The sequence below is a fragment of the Bos indicus x Bos taurus genome, chromosome 8 (assembly GCF_003369695.1).
Source record: "Bos indicus x Bos taurus breed Angus x Brahman F1 hybrid chromosome 8, Bos_hybrid_MaternalHap_v2.0, whole genome shotgun sequence".
Lineage (NCBI taxonomy): Eukaryota > Metazoa > Chordata > Mammalia > Artiodactyla > Bovidae > Bos > Bos indicus x Bos taurus.
In genome coordinates, this window is record NC_040083.1 from 89,062,279 (window position 1) to 89,078,657 (window position 16,379).

Genomic DNA, 16,379 nt, shown 5'->3' on the forward strand with positions numbered 1-16,379 from the left:
GCCATCCATGATCTTCGTTTTCTGAATGTTGAGCTTGAAGCTAACTTTTTCACTCTCTACTTTCACTTTCATCAAGAGGCTTTTGAGTTCCTCTTCACTTTCTGCCATAAGGGTGGTGTCATCTGCATATCTGAGGTTATTGATATTTCTCCCAGCAATCTTGATTCCAGCTTGTGCTTCTTCCAGCCCAGCATTTCTCATGATGTACTCTGCATAGAAGTTAAATAAGCAGGGTGACAATATACAGCCTTGATGTAGTCCTTTTCCTATTTGGAACCAGTCTGTTGTTCCATGTCCAGTTCTAACTGTTGCTTCCTGACCTGCATACAAATTTCTCAAGAGGCAGGTCAGGTGGTCTGGTATTCCCATCTCTTTCAGAATTTTCCAAAGTTTATTGTGACCCACACTTACATCTGTAACCAGGTCTAATTATTCTGCACTGGCTGTCTACTTGCCTAATGTAATGCTTGGAACCAGTTTCTTAAATTTGGAAGTTGACCCAGTTTGAAAAACAAGAAGCAGAAACACTGAATACCTGCATCAACATCTCCTTTCAAGAACTTGTCTCAAACCTCATCTTCTTTTTTTTTTTTTAATTTTATTTTATTTAACTTTACAATATTATGTTTGTTTTGCCATATATCAAAATGAATCTGCCACAGGTATACATGTGTTTCCCATCCTGAACCCTCCTCTCACCTCCCTCCCCATACCATCCCTCTGGGTCGTCCCAGTACACCAGCCCCAAGCATCCAGTATCGTGCATCAAACCTGGACTGGCGACTCATTTCATATATGATATTATACATGTTTCAATGCCATTCTCCCAAATCATCCCACCCTCTTCCTCTCCCACAGAGTCCAAAAGACTGTTCTATACATCAGTGTCTCTTTTGCTGTCTCGTATACAGGGTTATTGCTACCATCGTTCTAAATTCCATATATATGCGTTAGTATACTGTATTGGTGTCAAACCTCATCTTCATGATGATATTATGAGAGGAGGTGCAAAGATATGGGAAATGGAAAGTCAAATGCGTTGTCCTTATCCAGGATGCACTAAGATCTGTGAACTATTTTCAATTTTCATCATCAGATCAGATCAGATCAGATAAGTCGCTCAGTCGTGTCCGACTCTGCGACCCCATGAATCGCAGCACGCCAGGCCTCCTTGTCCATCACCAACTCCCGGAGTTCACTGAGACTCATGTCCATCGAGTCAGTGATGCCATCCAGCCATCTCATTCTCTGTCGTCCCCTTCTCCTCTTGCCCCCAATCCATCATCACCTCTTCTTAAAAAGGGAAACATCTTAGTGACCCCTAAAGTAATTCATAACTTTTAATGTTTTTTCTGATACAAAAAAATGTTATGATTCTAGGGGATAGGAAACCTAGTTACTTTTTAATTTTAAGCAATTCAAATGCATATCACCTTGTGCCTGAGTTCCCATTCCAAATTTACTTGTAACCATTACAGTTGGTCAGATCAGATCAGATCAGATCAGTCGCTCAGTCGTGTCCGACTCTTTGCAACCCAATGAATCGCAGCACACCAGGCCTCCCTGTCCAACACTAACTCCCAGAGTTCACTCAGACTCACAATTCTTATTTCTCTTCCTTGTTCTAATGCTAAGTATGTGTCAAATTTTTGCTTTGTGCCTCAGTTTACTGGGTAAGAATATGGTGTTTTGAAATGTCAAATAAGACAGACTGGAATAGGACAGTATTTGTCTTATTATTATTCATTATAATTGTCTTATTCTTATTCATTATAAGAATAAGATGAATAAGACATACTGTTAATCCTTACAATAAATAGGCATACTACAATTATTATCTACTATTATTAGCAGTTTTAAAAGATCACTAAAAGAATGTCAGAATAATGGTTGGGCTCAGAAAAGCTTGGGAGTGAGAAGACACATGTATAAATACAGAATAAGCACTTGGCAGCTCCATCTTTGGAACTTAGAGTGCTCACGGTATGACTGGGTGATGTCAATGGCATTGTTCGGAATAGCAATACATTTCCCTGCTGTGCCAGAAGTGCATCGTTTTTGGCATCAGAAAGGCTGTGTCCTTGGCTTAACTGCTGACCAGCTGAGTGGCAGGGGCACATCAGGTCTCTTGCCTAGTCTTCCTTCCCTAGCTTGGAGCCAGCACAGCATTTCTCAGACTGGAGTAAGGATTGAAATAGAAGAATTTCCTTGTATATGCCAGAAGTGTGGACTCTAATTTTGTTATCAAAATATGTGCAAAAATAAATTATGGGTAGACTCCTTTTGTTTACATCTTTTATTGAACTGTAAATCCCAATCAAACTTGGAAGTGCAAATAAACACAGTAAGACTCGACAACATTCAAAGTAAAATTAATTTACTGTGATGCATAAAGTTTTGCTGAAACTAAATCTCTGCTCCCAATGTGACTCTAAAACCGGCCACCATGGTGCTTTTGAGGGCAGCAACTGTACTATCACAGGCATCGGATGACTCACTCTTTCCACTAATTTCTTCTATTCAAGTAAACACTTCAGTCATACATCATTGCGTACAAAAGTGACATTAAATTGCTTCAGGTGGGGCAAAGCCATCTAGTCTGCTTGTTCTTTTCTCTCTAATTCTTTAAAAAATGTGGCACCCAGAAGGTTGGAAACCCCACTGAAAATCTTGGCACTGAAATTGCATGCAGAGCTTGATGACACAGTTGTTGTTCGAATGATCCTGCATTTTCTTGTATTAACTTTTAAGATTCTTATGGAAAGGAAACCATACAAGAGATTCTGGTGATATCTCAAAAGCTGGAGAATATACCTGCCCAAACCCAGCGTTCCATGGATCTCAGATTGAGAAACACTAGTGCTTTCTAGGGTCACTTCTGACATTCACATCTCTTGCACCCAGAAAGAGTGTCTATGATTACAAGCTACAATCCTTATTTTTGCCAAATAGCTTCAGATTCTGAGCAGATCTTCCCTGATGAAACAATAGGAAGCTGTGTTGACTATTGGTCTCCCACTCCAATTCCCTGGTCAGTCTGTGAATATACCAAAGGAGAGTGGTCTGGGCAGGAAGAGCAAACAGCTTAGCCAGGCTGCATGCTGGATAATGACCCCAGGCTAGCAGTCCAATATATCAAGAGCTGCTGGAAGCTCTCTCCTTTTTTAGTGAATGGTTGTGAGTTCTGGAGAGTGATTTTTGGAAAAATACCTTGAACCATGAACTCCCTGCCATGGATGATCATACCATGGCATCCTCCACCCCCACCCCCACTCTCCCCCTTTCCCCCTCACATTGGAGGGTTTTCTGGAGTGCTGTAGGGAGAGAAGGGGTTGTCGTCTCTGCCCACAGAGAATCACAATGAAGGAACTCATGACAGTCTTACAAATGCTGAAAAAAAAAAACAAAAAAACAAATAACCTTGGAGTCCTCTGAAACCATCACATTGGGGAAATACTGGCAACCATGGGGAGAACTTTACCAGTTGCCCCCCTGCCTTGAGAATTTTTTGAATGTTGAAAATATCAACTGTGCAGCAAAGTCTTTCTTTTGCTTTGAAGAATTCAGAGATGGGATTTCCTTGGTGGTCTATTTCAGTTCAGTTCAGTCACTCAGGTATGTCCAACTCTTTGCGACACCATTGACTGCAGCGTGCCAGGCATCCCTGTCCATCACCAACCCCAGAGTTTACTCAAACTCATGTCCATTGAGTCAGTGATGCCATCCAACCATCTCATCCTCTGTCGTCCCCTTCTCCTCCAGTCTTCAATCTTTTCCAGAATCAGGGTCTTTTCAAATAAGTAGCTCTTCGCATCAGGTGGCCGAAGTATTGAAGTTTCAGCTTCAGCATCAGTCCTTCCAATGAATATTCAGGACTGATCTCCTTTAGGATGGACTGGTTGGATCTCCTTGCAGTCCAAGGGACTCGCAAGAGTCTTCTTCAACATCACAGTTCAAAAGCATCAATTCTTCTGTGCTCAGCTTTCTTTATAGTCCAACTCTCACATCCATACATGACTACTGGAAGAACCATAGCCTTGACTAGATGAACCTTTGTTGACAAAGTAACGTCTCTGCTTTTTAATATGCTGTCTAGGTTGGTCATAACTTTTCTCCCAAGGAGTAAGCGTCTTTTAATTTCATGGCTGTAGTCACCATCTGCAGTGATTTTGGAGCCCAGAAATAAAGTCTGCCACTGTTTCCATTGTTTCTCCATCTTGCCATGAAGTGATGAGACCAGATGCCATGATCTTTGTTTTCTGAATGTTGAGCTTTAAGCCAAATTTTTCACTCTCCTCTTTCACTTTCATCAAGAGGCTCTTTAGTTCTTCTTCACTTTCTGCCATAAGGGTGGTATCATCTGCATATCTGAGGTTATTGATATTTCTCCCGGCAATCTTGATTTTTCTCATGATGTTCCCTGCATATAAGTTAAATAAGTAGAGTGACAATACACAGCCTTGACGTACTCCTTTGCCTATTTGGAACCAGTCTGTTGTTCCATGCCCAGTTCTAATTGTTGCTTCCTGACCTGCATACAGATTTCTCAAGAGGCAGGTCAAGTGGTCTAGTATTCCCATCTCTTTCAGAATTTCCCACAGCTTATTGTGATCCACACAGTCAAAGGCTTTGGCATAGTCAATAAAGCAGAAATGGATGTTTTTCTGGAACTCTCTTGCTTTTTCGATGATCCAGCAGATGTTGGCAATTTGATCTCTGGTTCCTCTGCCTTTTCTAAATCCAGCTTGAACATCTGGAAGTTCACAGTTCACATATTGTTGAAGCCTGGCTTGGAGAAATGTGAGCATTACTTTACTAGTGTGTGAGATGAGTGCAATTGTGTGGTAGTTTGAGCATTCTTTGGCATTGCTTTTCTTAGGGATTAGGATGAAAACTGACCTTTTCCAGTCCTGTGGGCACTGCTGGTGGTCCAGTGGTTGAGAATTGGCCTGCCAATTCAGGTTTGATCCCTGGTCTGGCAATTGAGCTCATAGGCTTCAGGGCAACTAAGCCCATGTGCTCTAGAGCCTGTGCTCCACAACAAGAGAAGCTCCCTTAATGAGAAGCCTGGGGACAACTAGCGAGTAGCCCTTGCTTGCAGCAACTATAGAAAGCCCACGTGCAGCAATGAAGACCCAGTACAACCAAAAAAAAAAAAGAATTCAGAGAATTGTTGGTTCCTCTGTTTAGAAACTAAAATCCACATGATTGCCTAGGCCACTTCTGAGATCATCAATTACTTTGTGTGCCAAGTAGGTGAATCAGGAAGGGGACTTTATATTTCATGTGTAAGGGGGAGACTTCTCAATAGAATTCAAACTTTGGAAACATCTCAAAAGCATTAAAATCAGTCATTAAGTCATCATATCTCACCCACCCATTAGGGGTATTTGTAACCGATCTTTGAACATCCACTTCTGATTTTCTCAATGTGGCCCCCAGATCAGCAGCAGCAGCAGCTGCCTGGACGCTTGTCAGAAATGTACATTTTGGGCCCTCAGCTCGGACCTGCACAGTTGGAGACCCTGGGGTGGGGCCCAGCAATCTGCGCTGTAACAAGCCTTGCGGGGAACTCTTGACATCAGCTCAGATTTGAGCTCCATTGTTGGAGAGCTGATGGCAGTGTTTCTCAGCCCTGGTCCATAATAGAATTATCTGTTTTGCTTTTAAAAATTCTGATGCCCGGGGCCCACATCCACTCTGGTTATATCAGATTATCTGGGAGCTGGGACTCAGCGATCAGTGTTTTTACAACTCCTTGGGTGATCCAACATGTTGAGTACCTGGGCCTTCCAGATCCTTGCTGCTCGCAGTGTGAGAGCTGTCTGCCGATCTCTGGTGATCCCTGCCCTGCGTACAGTTCGAGATGTGTCCTTTAGCTGGTCTGTCGTTTGGGCTGCTCTTGGTATCTGAGCTGCTGTGTACACGATGCATCTGCTTCCCCCGTAATCAGTGATGTGACATCTCCTTTCTCTTTCACAGGACACAACAGACTACGTTGCGTATGTTGCTAAGGACCCTGTTAATCGCAGAGGTAAGCTGTGTGTGACCTTTGTCATTTCTCATTCACGTGCAGTTGGGCTTAACACTGGATACAAGTTGGTCTTCATGATCTCAGCCCTCTTCACCTGCACGAACAAGTGTTCTCTCGTACTGTCAGTGATAATTTAGTTTTACAGGCAGTGAAGTGTGGCGGCACACCTGGCTGGGTTAGGAGACACTGGATATCTGAGAGTCTGAATCATACTCTGTATAGGAGACGCTGGATATCTGAGAGCCTGAAACACACACCTGTATCCAGACGGCTAGCACTTGGTACACCTGACCTGTGCAAGGCAGCTCCCACTTAGACTCTGAAGGTGGACTCAGTTACACCTGAAGGCTTTACAAGCCGCTGGCCTCCCGCCCGACACCATCTCCTCATTTGTCCACCGACAACTGTTTCACACTGCTCTGCATGGCTCCGGAGGCCAGTGTCCAAGCTCAGGGCTCTCCTCTTAAACCCTACAAAAAATGCTAGACACGGGCCTCAGACACAGGCTAGGTAGGGGATTCGAAGGATCAAGTACGTCCCATCCTCATGGACCCTTTATTCCTAGACCTTCCCTTCGTACCCACCATCCCATCTGTTACAAACAGTGGCCCCATCCCTCCTGTGTTAGGCTTGGGCCGGTGGGCTGAGTGAGGAGGGTGCTACGCTTGAATTCCAGGCAGCCGCCAGGTGGCGCACGACTCCAATTGAGAATCATCCATGACACCAGTGGGGCTTGTAACAACGCAAAATGGCCCTTCCCTTCACCACCCATTGGTTCCCCTCCTCCTCCCACCCTCTACCCCAGAAACCAAATAAAATTTCCTAGTTGGCTTTGCAAAATTTTTGTCTGTACACACACACACACACACACACACAAACACACTTCTTTTAAAATTTCAACACAGATGTGATTTTGGAATGCTGTTTTCCCACTAACCTTGGGGGAGGAGGATGTGGCAGGCTGCACCACATTCCAGAGTTATACTGGTTGAAGTTCTTCTTTTATTTTTGTTTGTTCCAAGTTAACCTCAAGTAATCCTAGACTTTCTTTTGATATGTTAAATGGTTCCTAAGTCAATGGTTCTTAAAATGAGCTATATTTTAAATCACCTCAGTTCAATTCAGTTCAGTTGCTCAGTCGTGTCCGACTCTTTGTGACCCCATGAATCGCAGCATGCCAGGCCTCCCTGTCCATCACCAACTCCTGGAGTTCACCCAGACTCACGTCCATCGAGTCAGTGATGCCATCCAGCCATCTCATCCTCTGTCGGCCCCTTCTCCTCCTGCCCCCAATCCCTCCCAGCATTAGAGTCTTTTCCAATGAGTCAACTCTTCGAATGAGGTGGCCAAAGTACTGGAGTTTCAGCTTTAGCATCATTCCTTCCAAAAAAATCCCAGGGCTGATCTCCTTCAGAATGGACTGGTTGGATCTCCTTGCAGTCCAAGGGACTCTCAAGAGTCTTCTCCAACACCACAGTTCAAAATCATCAATTCTTTGGCACTCAGCTTTCTTCACAGTCCAATTCTCACATCCATACATGACCACTGGAAAAACCATAGCCTTGACTAGATGGACCTTTCTTGGCAAAGTAATGTTGCTGCTTTTGAATATGCATTCTATTTTCTTCCAAGGAGTAAGCGTCTTTTAATTTCATGGCTGCAATCACCATCTGCAGTGATTTTGAAGCCCCCAAAAATAAAGTCTGACACTGTTTCCACTGTTTCCCCATCTATTTCCCATGAAGTGATGGGACCAGATGCCATGATCTTCGTTTTCTGAATGTTGAGCTTTAAGCCAACTCTTTCACTGTCCACTTTCACTTTCATCAAGAGGCTTTTGAGTTCCTCTTCACTTTCTGCCATAAGGGTGGTGTCATCTGCATATCTGAGGTTATTGATATTTCTCCCAGCAATCTTGATTCCAGCTTGTGCTTCTTCCAGCCCAGCATTTCTCATGATGTACTCTGCAAAGAAGTTGAATAAGCAGGGTGACAATATACAGCCTTGATGTACTCCTTTTCCTATTTGGAACCAGTCTGTTGTTCCATGTCCAGTTCTAACTGTTGCTTCCTGACCTGCATATAGGTTTCTCAAGAGGCAGGTCAGGTGGTCTGGTATTCCCATCTCTTTCAGAATTTTCCACAGTTTATTGTGATCCACAGTCAAAGGCTTTGGCATAGTCAATAAAGCAGAAATAGATGTTTTTCTGGAACTCTCTTGCTTTTTCAACGATCCAGCAGATGTTGGCAATTTGATCTCTGGTTCCTCTGCCTTTTCTAAAACTAGCTTGAACATCTGGAAGCTCACGGTTCACATATTGCTGAAGCCTGGCTTGAAGAATTTTGAGCATTATTTTACTAGAGTGTGAGATGAGTGCAATTGTGCGGTTGTTTGAGAATTCTTTGGCATTGCCTTTCTTTGGGATTGGAATGAAAACTGACCTTTTCCAGTCCTGTGGCCACTGCTGAGTTTTCCAAATTTGCTGGCATATTGAGTGCAGCACTTTCACAGCATCATCTTTCAGGATTTGAAATAGCTCAACTGGAATTCCATCACCTCCACTAGCTTTGTTCGTAGTGATGCTTTCTAAGGCCCACTGGACTTCACATTCCAGGATGTCTGGTTCTAGGTGAGTGATCACACCATTGTGATTATCTGGGTCGTGAAGATCTTTTTTGTACAGTTCTTCTGTGTATTCTTGCCACCTCTTCTTAATATCTTCTGCTTCTGTTAAGTCCATACTATTTCTGTCCTTTATCGAGCCCATCTTTGCATGAAATTTTCCCTTGGTATCTCTGATTTTCTTGAAGAGATCTCTCGTCTTTCCCATTCTAGTTGTTTTCCTCTATTTCTTTGCACTGATCGCTGAAGAAGGCTTTCTTATCTCTTCTTGCTATTCTTTGGAACTCTGCATTCAGGTGTTTATATCTTTCCTTTTCTCCTTTGCTTTTCGCTTCTCTTCTTTCCTCAGCTATTTGTAAGGCCTCCTCAGACAGCCATTTAGCTTTTTTGCATTTCTTTTCCACGGGGATGGTCTTGATCCCTGTCTCCTGTACAATGTCACGAACCTCATTCCATAGTTCATCAGGCACTCTATCTATCAGATCTAGTCCCTTAAATCTATTTCTCACTTCCACTGTATAATCATAAGGTATTTGATTTAAGTCATACCTGAAGGGTCTAGTGGTTTTCCCTACTTTCTTCAATTTAAGTCTGAATTTGGCAATAAGGAGTTCATGATCTGAGCCACAGTCAGCTTCTGGTCTTGTTTTTGTTGACTGTATAGAGCTTCTCCATCTTTGGCTGCAAAGAATATAATCAATCTGATTTCAGTGCTGACCATCACCTAGGGAGTTTTAAAAATCCCAGTGCTCAGACCTCAAAGCAGTGGTGCCCATGCTCAGTCAAGGCTGTGAAATCAGGCTCTAGGGACAGACCCTGAAGGAATATAACCCCATGCAATTTGACTTAGGGCCATAGACACATACAAGCTATTGTCTTGTTTCACAGGCAGAAACCAGCAGTGCCTTCTGCCCACAGTGCCTTTTCAAAGTCATGGAAATCAGGATATATTTCACATGCGTGTTGGTTTCTAGACCAGCTCCCCCATGGGACCCATGTGCAGTGCTAGTGTGAAGACAAATGCCAGACCTCTGTGCTATGCTGCTGGTGCTTTGATGGTACCATCAGCCAAGTGGTCCTTTGATGCTTTGTGGGAGATGTTCACTCTTTCTTTCCAGTTATTTGTTGTCTGTAATACAGCTTTGTGGGTTAAAGACCATCATTTTAAAAGTATTTTTTGATATACTGTGTCACGAGTCCAGGCAGGGCTCAGTTGGCCAATTTTTCTGCTCTATGTGGCATCAGTGGGGTCTTGGGTGGTCTTTGGCTGGTAGTTGGCCTGGTCTAGAAGGGCCAGATTGATTTCACGTCTATGCCTCATACGTTGGCAGGAAGGACTAGAAGTCTAAGCCAGCAGGGTCCTCCTCTCTCTGCATGGAGTCTCAGGGTCCCTCCAGATGGTTCCTCCATCAGAGAAGTAGGACGTCCCATGTAGCAACTCTGGGCTCCATGATGCCAATGTGGACACATCCAGTGGAAGGCCAGGCATGGCTCCACCTCTGTCATAGTTTACCAATCAAAGCAGTCCTAGCCAGCTCAGATTCAGGGGACAAGGGAACCAGACCTGCCCTCTGACAGGAATTTGTGGCTTTCTTTATCCGTCACATCTCTGTCCCCACCCCTGCCACCCCTGCGAACACACACATACAGGGAGCTACAGCCTTCTGCGAGGCAGTAAGTGAAGGCAGGAGGGCGGCATGAGCCCAGCTATGAACAGTATCTCAGAGTCGGCTTTGCCTTCATCCCATGTATGTCCACCCCACCACTACCTCCTTGCATAAGATGCTGGTGGAGGGCTCCTCTTGTTGCCCTGTTCTTCTTCCTCCTCCTGGAATTTAACTTCCAGTAAGAGAGTTTAATTTAGTAAGAATGGCCTCTGACATGCAGGAGTTGTATTAGCAAGGTATTCTGGGAGTAAGTGTTCTTATTTGGACTCTTAGATAGCCAACTCCTCACACAGTGGCCCCAGTCGATATGCTAGGGGAAGCCTTGTAGCTTTGTGGTTCCCTGGCTGCCGGCAGAGCTCCTTAGAATGAACAGACATCTGGTTCCACATCTGGAACTCAGAAAGTCTTCTGTCAAAATCCTACAGAGATGAATCAGAATCCCTCACCATTATCATTCATCTTTTCCACATTGATTCCTGCTTATACATTCCTGTGTGTGTTTTCGTTAATCTAGAAGTATTTATGGACCAGCATCTATATTTTTCTCTTGAGTATCAAGAGTCCATGGCTTATCTAATTAATCTGGTGGAAGAGCAAAGGATCTCTGACCCAAGTCATTAAGTTCTATGGTAACCACCACTACCATCTCGAGGAGATAAGCATTGCAAATGAGCAAGTTTCACGAAGTTGGAAACTTACCTTTGAAAGGCAAAGCCAACCAGGAAGGAGGCCTGGAAGGTAACTCCTGATATATGTAGGATAAAACTCTCAACAAAGCAGGCTTTGCAGGATCCTAACATACCATTTTCACAATGGAATTTGGATTATGACACAATGACTCCCATCCCCTGCAACCTAATGTCTTTTGGTTCAGGATGGACTGTCTGGGTCACAAAAGTAGCTAAAAGATAATGTTCTGCTTAGACATATGGCTGCCTGCAGGTGGCTTGTATTCCTATAACCTATAAGCACAGAAGCATCCCTGTTCAGGCACCTGCTAGAGCTCCTGAACTTGCTGTAGAATGTCCTGTGGTGTTGACCTGATGGCAGAGAGCCCTCTGTTCAGCTTGTATAGCTTCTAATCCCAGGGTTAGAGGTTGCTTTTCCCCCAGGGTTTCCTGAATAAGGGGAAATGCGGTGAATGGGCTCTAGAGGGAAGTCCCCCGTGGACTGCTGCTCACACAACCACACTTCCTTCTTCAGGCTGCTCTATTAGCTCACGGTCATTTCAACCCTGAATTTAGGGTTCCTCTGGCTTTGGACCAGAGGCCCCAGAAGGTAACTTTGTAGGTTACCTTAACTTTGTAGGTCCCAGAAAGTAACTTTCTGGTAGAACCTCACAGAGTATGTACTCCTTAAATAATAGAGCACTTCCTTCGACTTTTCCTTCCCTAGAAGCAAAACCTCATCACCTCATTTTAGGTGAAAGCAATGATTTGATTTGTTTAAGCCAGGAGGTTAAATTTCATCAAATAACTCTGTGGTGGGAGGTTAATTTTCCTGTGGGAGAATGATTAGGTTGTTGTTTCCCTTATCTGGCTATTGTCAACAGTGTTTTTTTTTACAAACAAGCCAACCTCTGGGCTTTAAATATGCTGTGCAGAAGACCCTGAATATTTCTGCCTAGCCCAGAAAGTCAGACTTTCAGACTCTGGCTGAAAGTCAGACTTGTACCAGCCTGTTGCGCATCTCTGCTCACAAGTCTCCTAGGCCCCCCGCTGTGATAAGCCATGAGCTAAGTCTTTCCTCCCTCCATAGAGCTTTTCTCACTCGTCACGATGTGAGCTGATCCTGGTCTATCTGCTGTCTTGTTTCCTATGATTTTCTCCCACCTCCACTCCAGCTCCACTCCTTTATGGCTCATCCTTGAACCTGCCTCAGGGCCTTTGCACCTGTTAACCCTATGCCTGTGACATTCTTACACTAGACCTTCCCATGGTTCACTCCCTGACTTCCTCTGGGCTTCTTCTGTGACATCACCTCCTAGGTCACCTTCCCTCATCATCCTGTATTTTATCCTATACTTCTGCTGCTGCTAAGTCACTTTAGTCGTGTCCAACTCTGTATGACCCCATAGATGGCAGCCCACCAGGCTCCCCCGTCCCTGGGATTCTCCAGGCAAGAACACTGGAGTGGGTTACCATTTTGTTCTCCAATGCATGAAAGTAAAAAGTAAAGTGAAGTCGCTCAGTCTTGTCTGACTCATAGCGACCCCATGGACTGCAGCCTACCAGGCACCTCCATCCATGAGATTTTCCAGGCAAGAGTACTGGAGTGGGGTGCCATTGCCTTCTCCATTATCCTATACTGTCATCCTTAATTTACATTTACATTATTGTCTTTATGGTTGTATTGGTTTTCTGTGACTGTGCTGTGCTTAGTCGCTCAGTTGTGTCCAACTCTTTGTGGCCCCATGGATTGTAGCCCGTCACATGGACTGTAGCCTGCTAGGCTCCTCTGTCCATGGGATTCTCCAGGCAAGAATACTGGAGTGGATTGCCATTTCCTCCTCCAGACGATCTTCCCAACCCAGGGATGAAACCCAGGTCTCCTGCATTGTAGACAGATTCTTTACCATCTGTGCCACCAGGGAAGCCCAGAAATACTGGAGTGGGTAGCTTGTCCCTTCTCCAGGGAATCTTTCTGACCCAGGAATTGAACTGGGGTCTCCTGAATTACAGGTGGATTCTTTACCAGCTGAGTTACCAGGGGAGCCCTGTGACCACTGGAACAAATTACCACTAACTTTGTGACTTAAAGACAACAAAAGTTGCTCTCTCATAGTTCTGGAGGCTCAGGGTCTAAAATCAAGATGTGGGCAGGGCTATGCTTCCTCCATAGGTTCCGGGGAGGAGCCTTCCTGCCTTTTCCAGCGTCTGGTGGCTCCAGGAGCCCTTGGCTTGTGGTTGCATCACTCTAGTCTTGGCATCCATCTTCACATCATCTCCCCCTCCTCTGTGTCTGTGTCGTCTCCTCTTCTGTCCCTTATAATAAGAAACTTGTTATTGGATTTAGGGCCCATCCTAATCCAGAATGATCTCATCTTGAGGTCCTTAACTTAAGGACATCTGCAAAGACCCTTTTACACAGGTTCAAGAGGTCAGGATGCAGACAGGGCTTTGTGCAGGGGCACCGTTCAATCCATGCAAATGGTGTATTTTTCCTTTCTTGTTTTCAGTGTCCACCCTCTCGACTGTCAGCTTCAGGAGAGCAGGACTCCATTTTGTTTCTTGCTGTATCTGTAGAGTATAGGCTAGGGCATGGTACACACTTTATGTTCAACAAGTGTCTACTGAGAGAAGTCTCCAGTAGAGATTTTGTACATTTGCCCATGCTCACGTGCAAGAATGTTCTTAGGGATTATACCTCTGTGACAAATCACTGTTTTGGGACATCTTCAACTTAAAAAAAAAATGGTTATTTCACTTTGCAATTCCATAAGTGGCACAGGAGGACTCCTTGGCTTCTTCAACACTTGGCATTTTCAGGTTTTTAGATTCCTGCCAGTCTGAGGGGTGCAAAATTATCTCCTTATAATTTTAATTTGCTGCTCTAGGGCTAGAACACATATTAAACTCAATTTTTAAATTTTCATTATTTTTTGTTGGAATATAGTTGCTTTACAATGTTATGTTTGTTTCTGTTGTACAGCAGTGAATGAGCTGAGCATATACATACATCCCCTCTTTCTTGGATTTCCATCCCATTTAGGTCATCACGGAGCATTGAGTAGAGTTCCCTGTGCTACATGTTAGGTTCTCATTGGTTATTTATTTTATACACAGTAGCATACATACGCTACTTCTGTTGATGGACATTTAGGTTGCTTCCATGTCCTGACTATTGTAAATAGTGCTGCAGTGAGCATTGGGGTGCATTTATCTTTTTGTTTATTTCTTATTGGGGTACAGTTACTTTATGATATCGTGCTAGCGTCTGTTGTACAATGAAGTGAATCAGCTACATGAACACATCTAGCCCGCCCTCTTGCGTCTCTCTCCCACCCCCCACATGACTGCCGAGCACTGAGCTGAGCTCACTGTGCCATACAGCGGCTTCCCACCAGCTGTCTATTCGACACACGGTGGTGCAGCTGTGTCAGTCCTCACTTTCCAATTCATTTCACGCTCCTTTCCCACCCTGTGCCCACATGTCTGTTCTCTATGTTTGAATCTCTATTCCTGCCCTGGAAATAGGTTCATCTGTACCACTTTTCTAGATTCCACATATATATGTGTTAATATGAATTATGGTCTTCTCAGAGTATATGCCCAGGAGTGGGATTTCTGGGTCATATGGTAGCTCTACTTTTAGTGTTTTTAAGGAACCTCCATACTGTTCTTCACAGTGGTAGTATCAATTGACATTTCCACCAATAATGTAAAAGAATTCCCCTTTCTCCACACCCTCTTCAGCACTTACTGTTTGTAGATTTTTTGATGATGGCCAGTCTGACTGGTGTGAGGTGATGCCTCACTGTGGTTTTAGTTTGCATTTCTCTAATAATTAGTAATGTTGAAAACAACTCTTAATTAAGAGCATAGCAGCTGAATCTTGACATTCTTACCTGTCTTGGATTAAAAAATCTGAAACAATGAGGAGCATGTGAATAAGTGAACACGCTAGAGTTGGCTGAAAACTATGCTTGAGTTTGTAGCCTCTAGCTCTCTGCTAAGAATTCATTGGTGGTCAGTGTTCCCCTTAAGGGGTGAGAGTTATCAGCCCACTAGGAGAAAGAGAGAGCAGTCATTGTTTGGTAGGGTCTTTTTCTGATTGGCCAGTGATTCCAGGTGTCTCTGAGATTCCCTGTGTTAGTCACCAATTGGTAGAGAATGTGGCTGTGAACTTGAACTCTTGGAGAGTCTGTGAGTCTAGATATGAGGACAGGAGGAGAGTCCAAGATGGGACCACTGCAAGGGCTGGGCTGCCTTGGGGAGGCTGGATGGCTGTGAAGTGTGAGTTGGGAGTGGTGTCGGTGTGGGTGTGGGTGTGGGTGTGGGTGGAAGGGGTCATGACTTCCTGAAAGAGCAGCACAGATCCTGAGAGGTTTTCTGCCCACATGTGCAGAGTCCACCCACACCCCCAACATGGAACTAATGCCCACCAAGGCGGGGTGGCCCATCCCACAGGGTATTGACGTGGCCACTGTGGTGGGAGACACATGCTGGAGCCTCTGTCTATAGTCGCCGCTGATCTGAGATAGAGGGGGTATTACCTTGTAATCATACATAAAAGGTGCAGTGAACCAGTGACATCCTTTCTGTGTGTCAGTGGCTCCAGGACCAAAGAGGGGGTATGGGAAGTGGGGTCTTACTTTCACAAACACACACACACAATAATCAGATAAGGAATCAACCCCTCCAAACTCTAAATGATTAAGAAAAGTTTTCCAGAGATGGAAAGATGAATTTTTATCCATCTAAGTATAAATATCTCACTCAAAATATTTATCTTGCTTTGAGATAATAACTGACAGTGTGATGCTTTCAGAGTCAACAAGAGATCTTGAACTTTTGTTTATCTTTGTTGCATCATTTTTGAAAGGTAAAAAGAGTGTCAGTCGTGTCCGACTCTTTGTGACCCCATGGACTGTAGCCTGCAAGGCTCCTCTGCCCATGGGATTCTCCAGGCAGAAATACTGGAGTGGGTTGTCATTCCCTTCTCCAGGGGATCTTCCCTACCCAGGGATCAAACCAGTGTCTCCTGCATTGCAGACAGATTCTTTACTGTCTGAGCCACCAGAGAAGCCCTACGTGTTTTAAAATATATTTTTATAATATACATACCATTATATTGAGCTTCTCAAGAGGCTAGTGATAAAGAATTCACCTGTCAATGCAGCAGACACAGAAGATGCAGATTTGATTCCTGGATCCAGAAAAACCCTGGAGTAGGAAATGGCAACTCGCTCCAGTATTCTTGCCTGGAAAATTCCATTGACAGAGGAGCCTGGCAGGTTACAGTTCATGGGGTCACAAAGAGTTGGACATGACTGAGCACAGGAAAGAAGGAACTAGTATATTATGTTCATAATTTATAAATAAGTTAACATCTAT

General features: G+C 44.2%; 1 protein-coding gene across 6 annotated transcripts in view; it reads left to right on the forward strand.

Moving 5' to 3' along the window:
• The window catches only part of SHC3 (SHC adaptor protein 3), a 186,868-nt gene that overhangs the window by 116,700 nt on the left and 53,789 nt on the right, over positions 1-16,379 (forward strand). For all 6 annotated transcript variants that reach the window (XM_027550374.1, XM_027550372.1, XM_027550373.1 and 3 more), the window contains one exon: positions 5,983-6,034. In XM_027550374.1, coding sequence (XP_027406175.1) covers positions 5,983-6,034 — 52 coding nt within the window. The remainder of the gene's footprint in view (positions 1-5,982; positions 6,035-16,379) is intronic.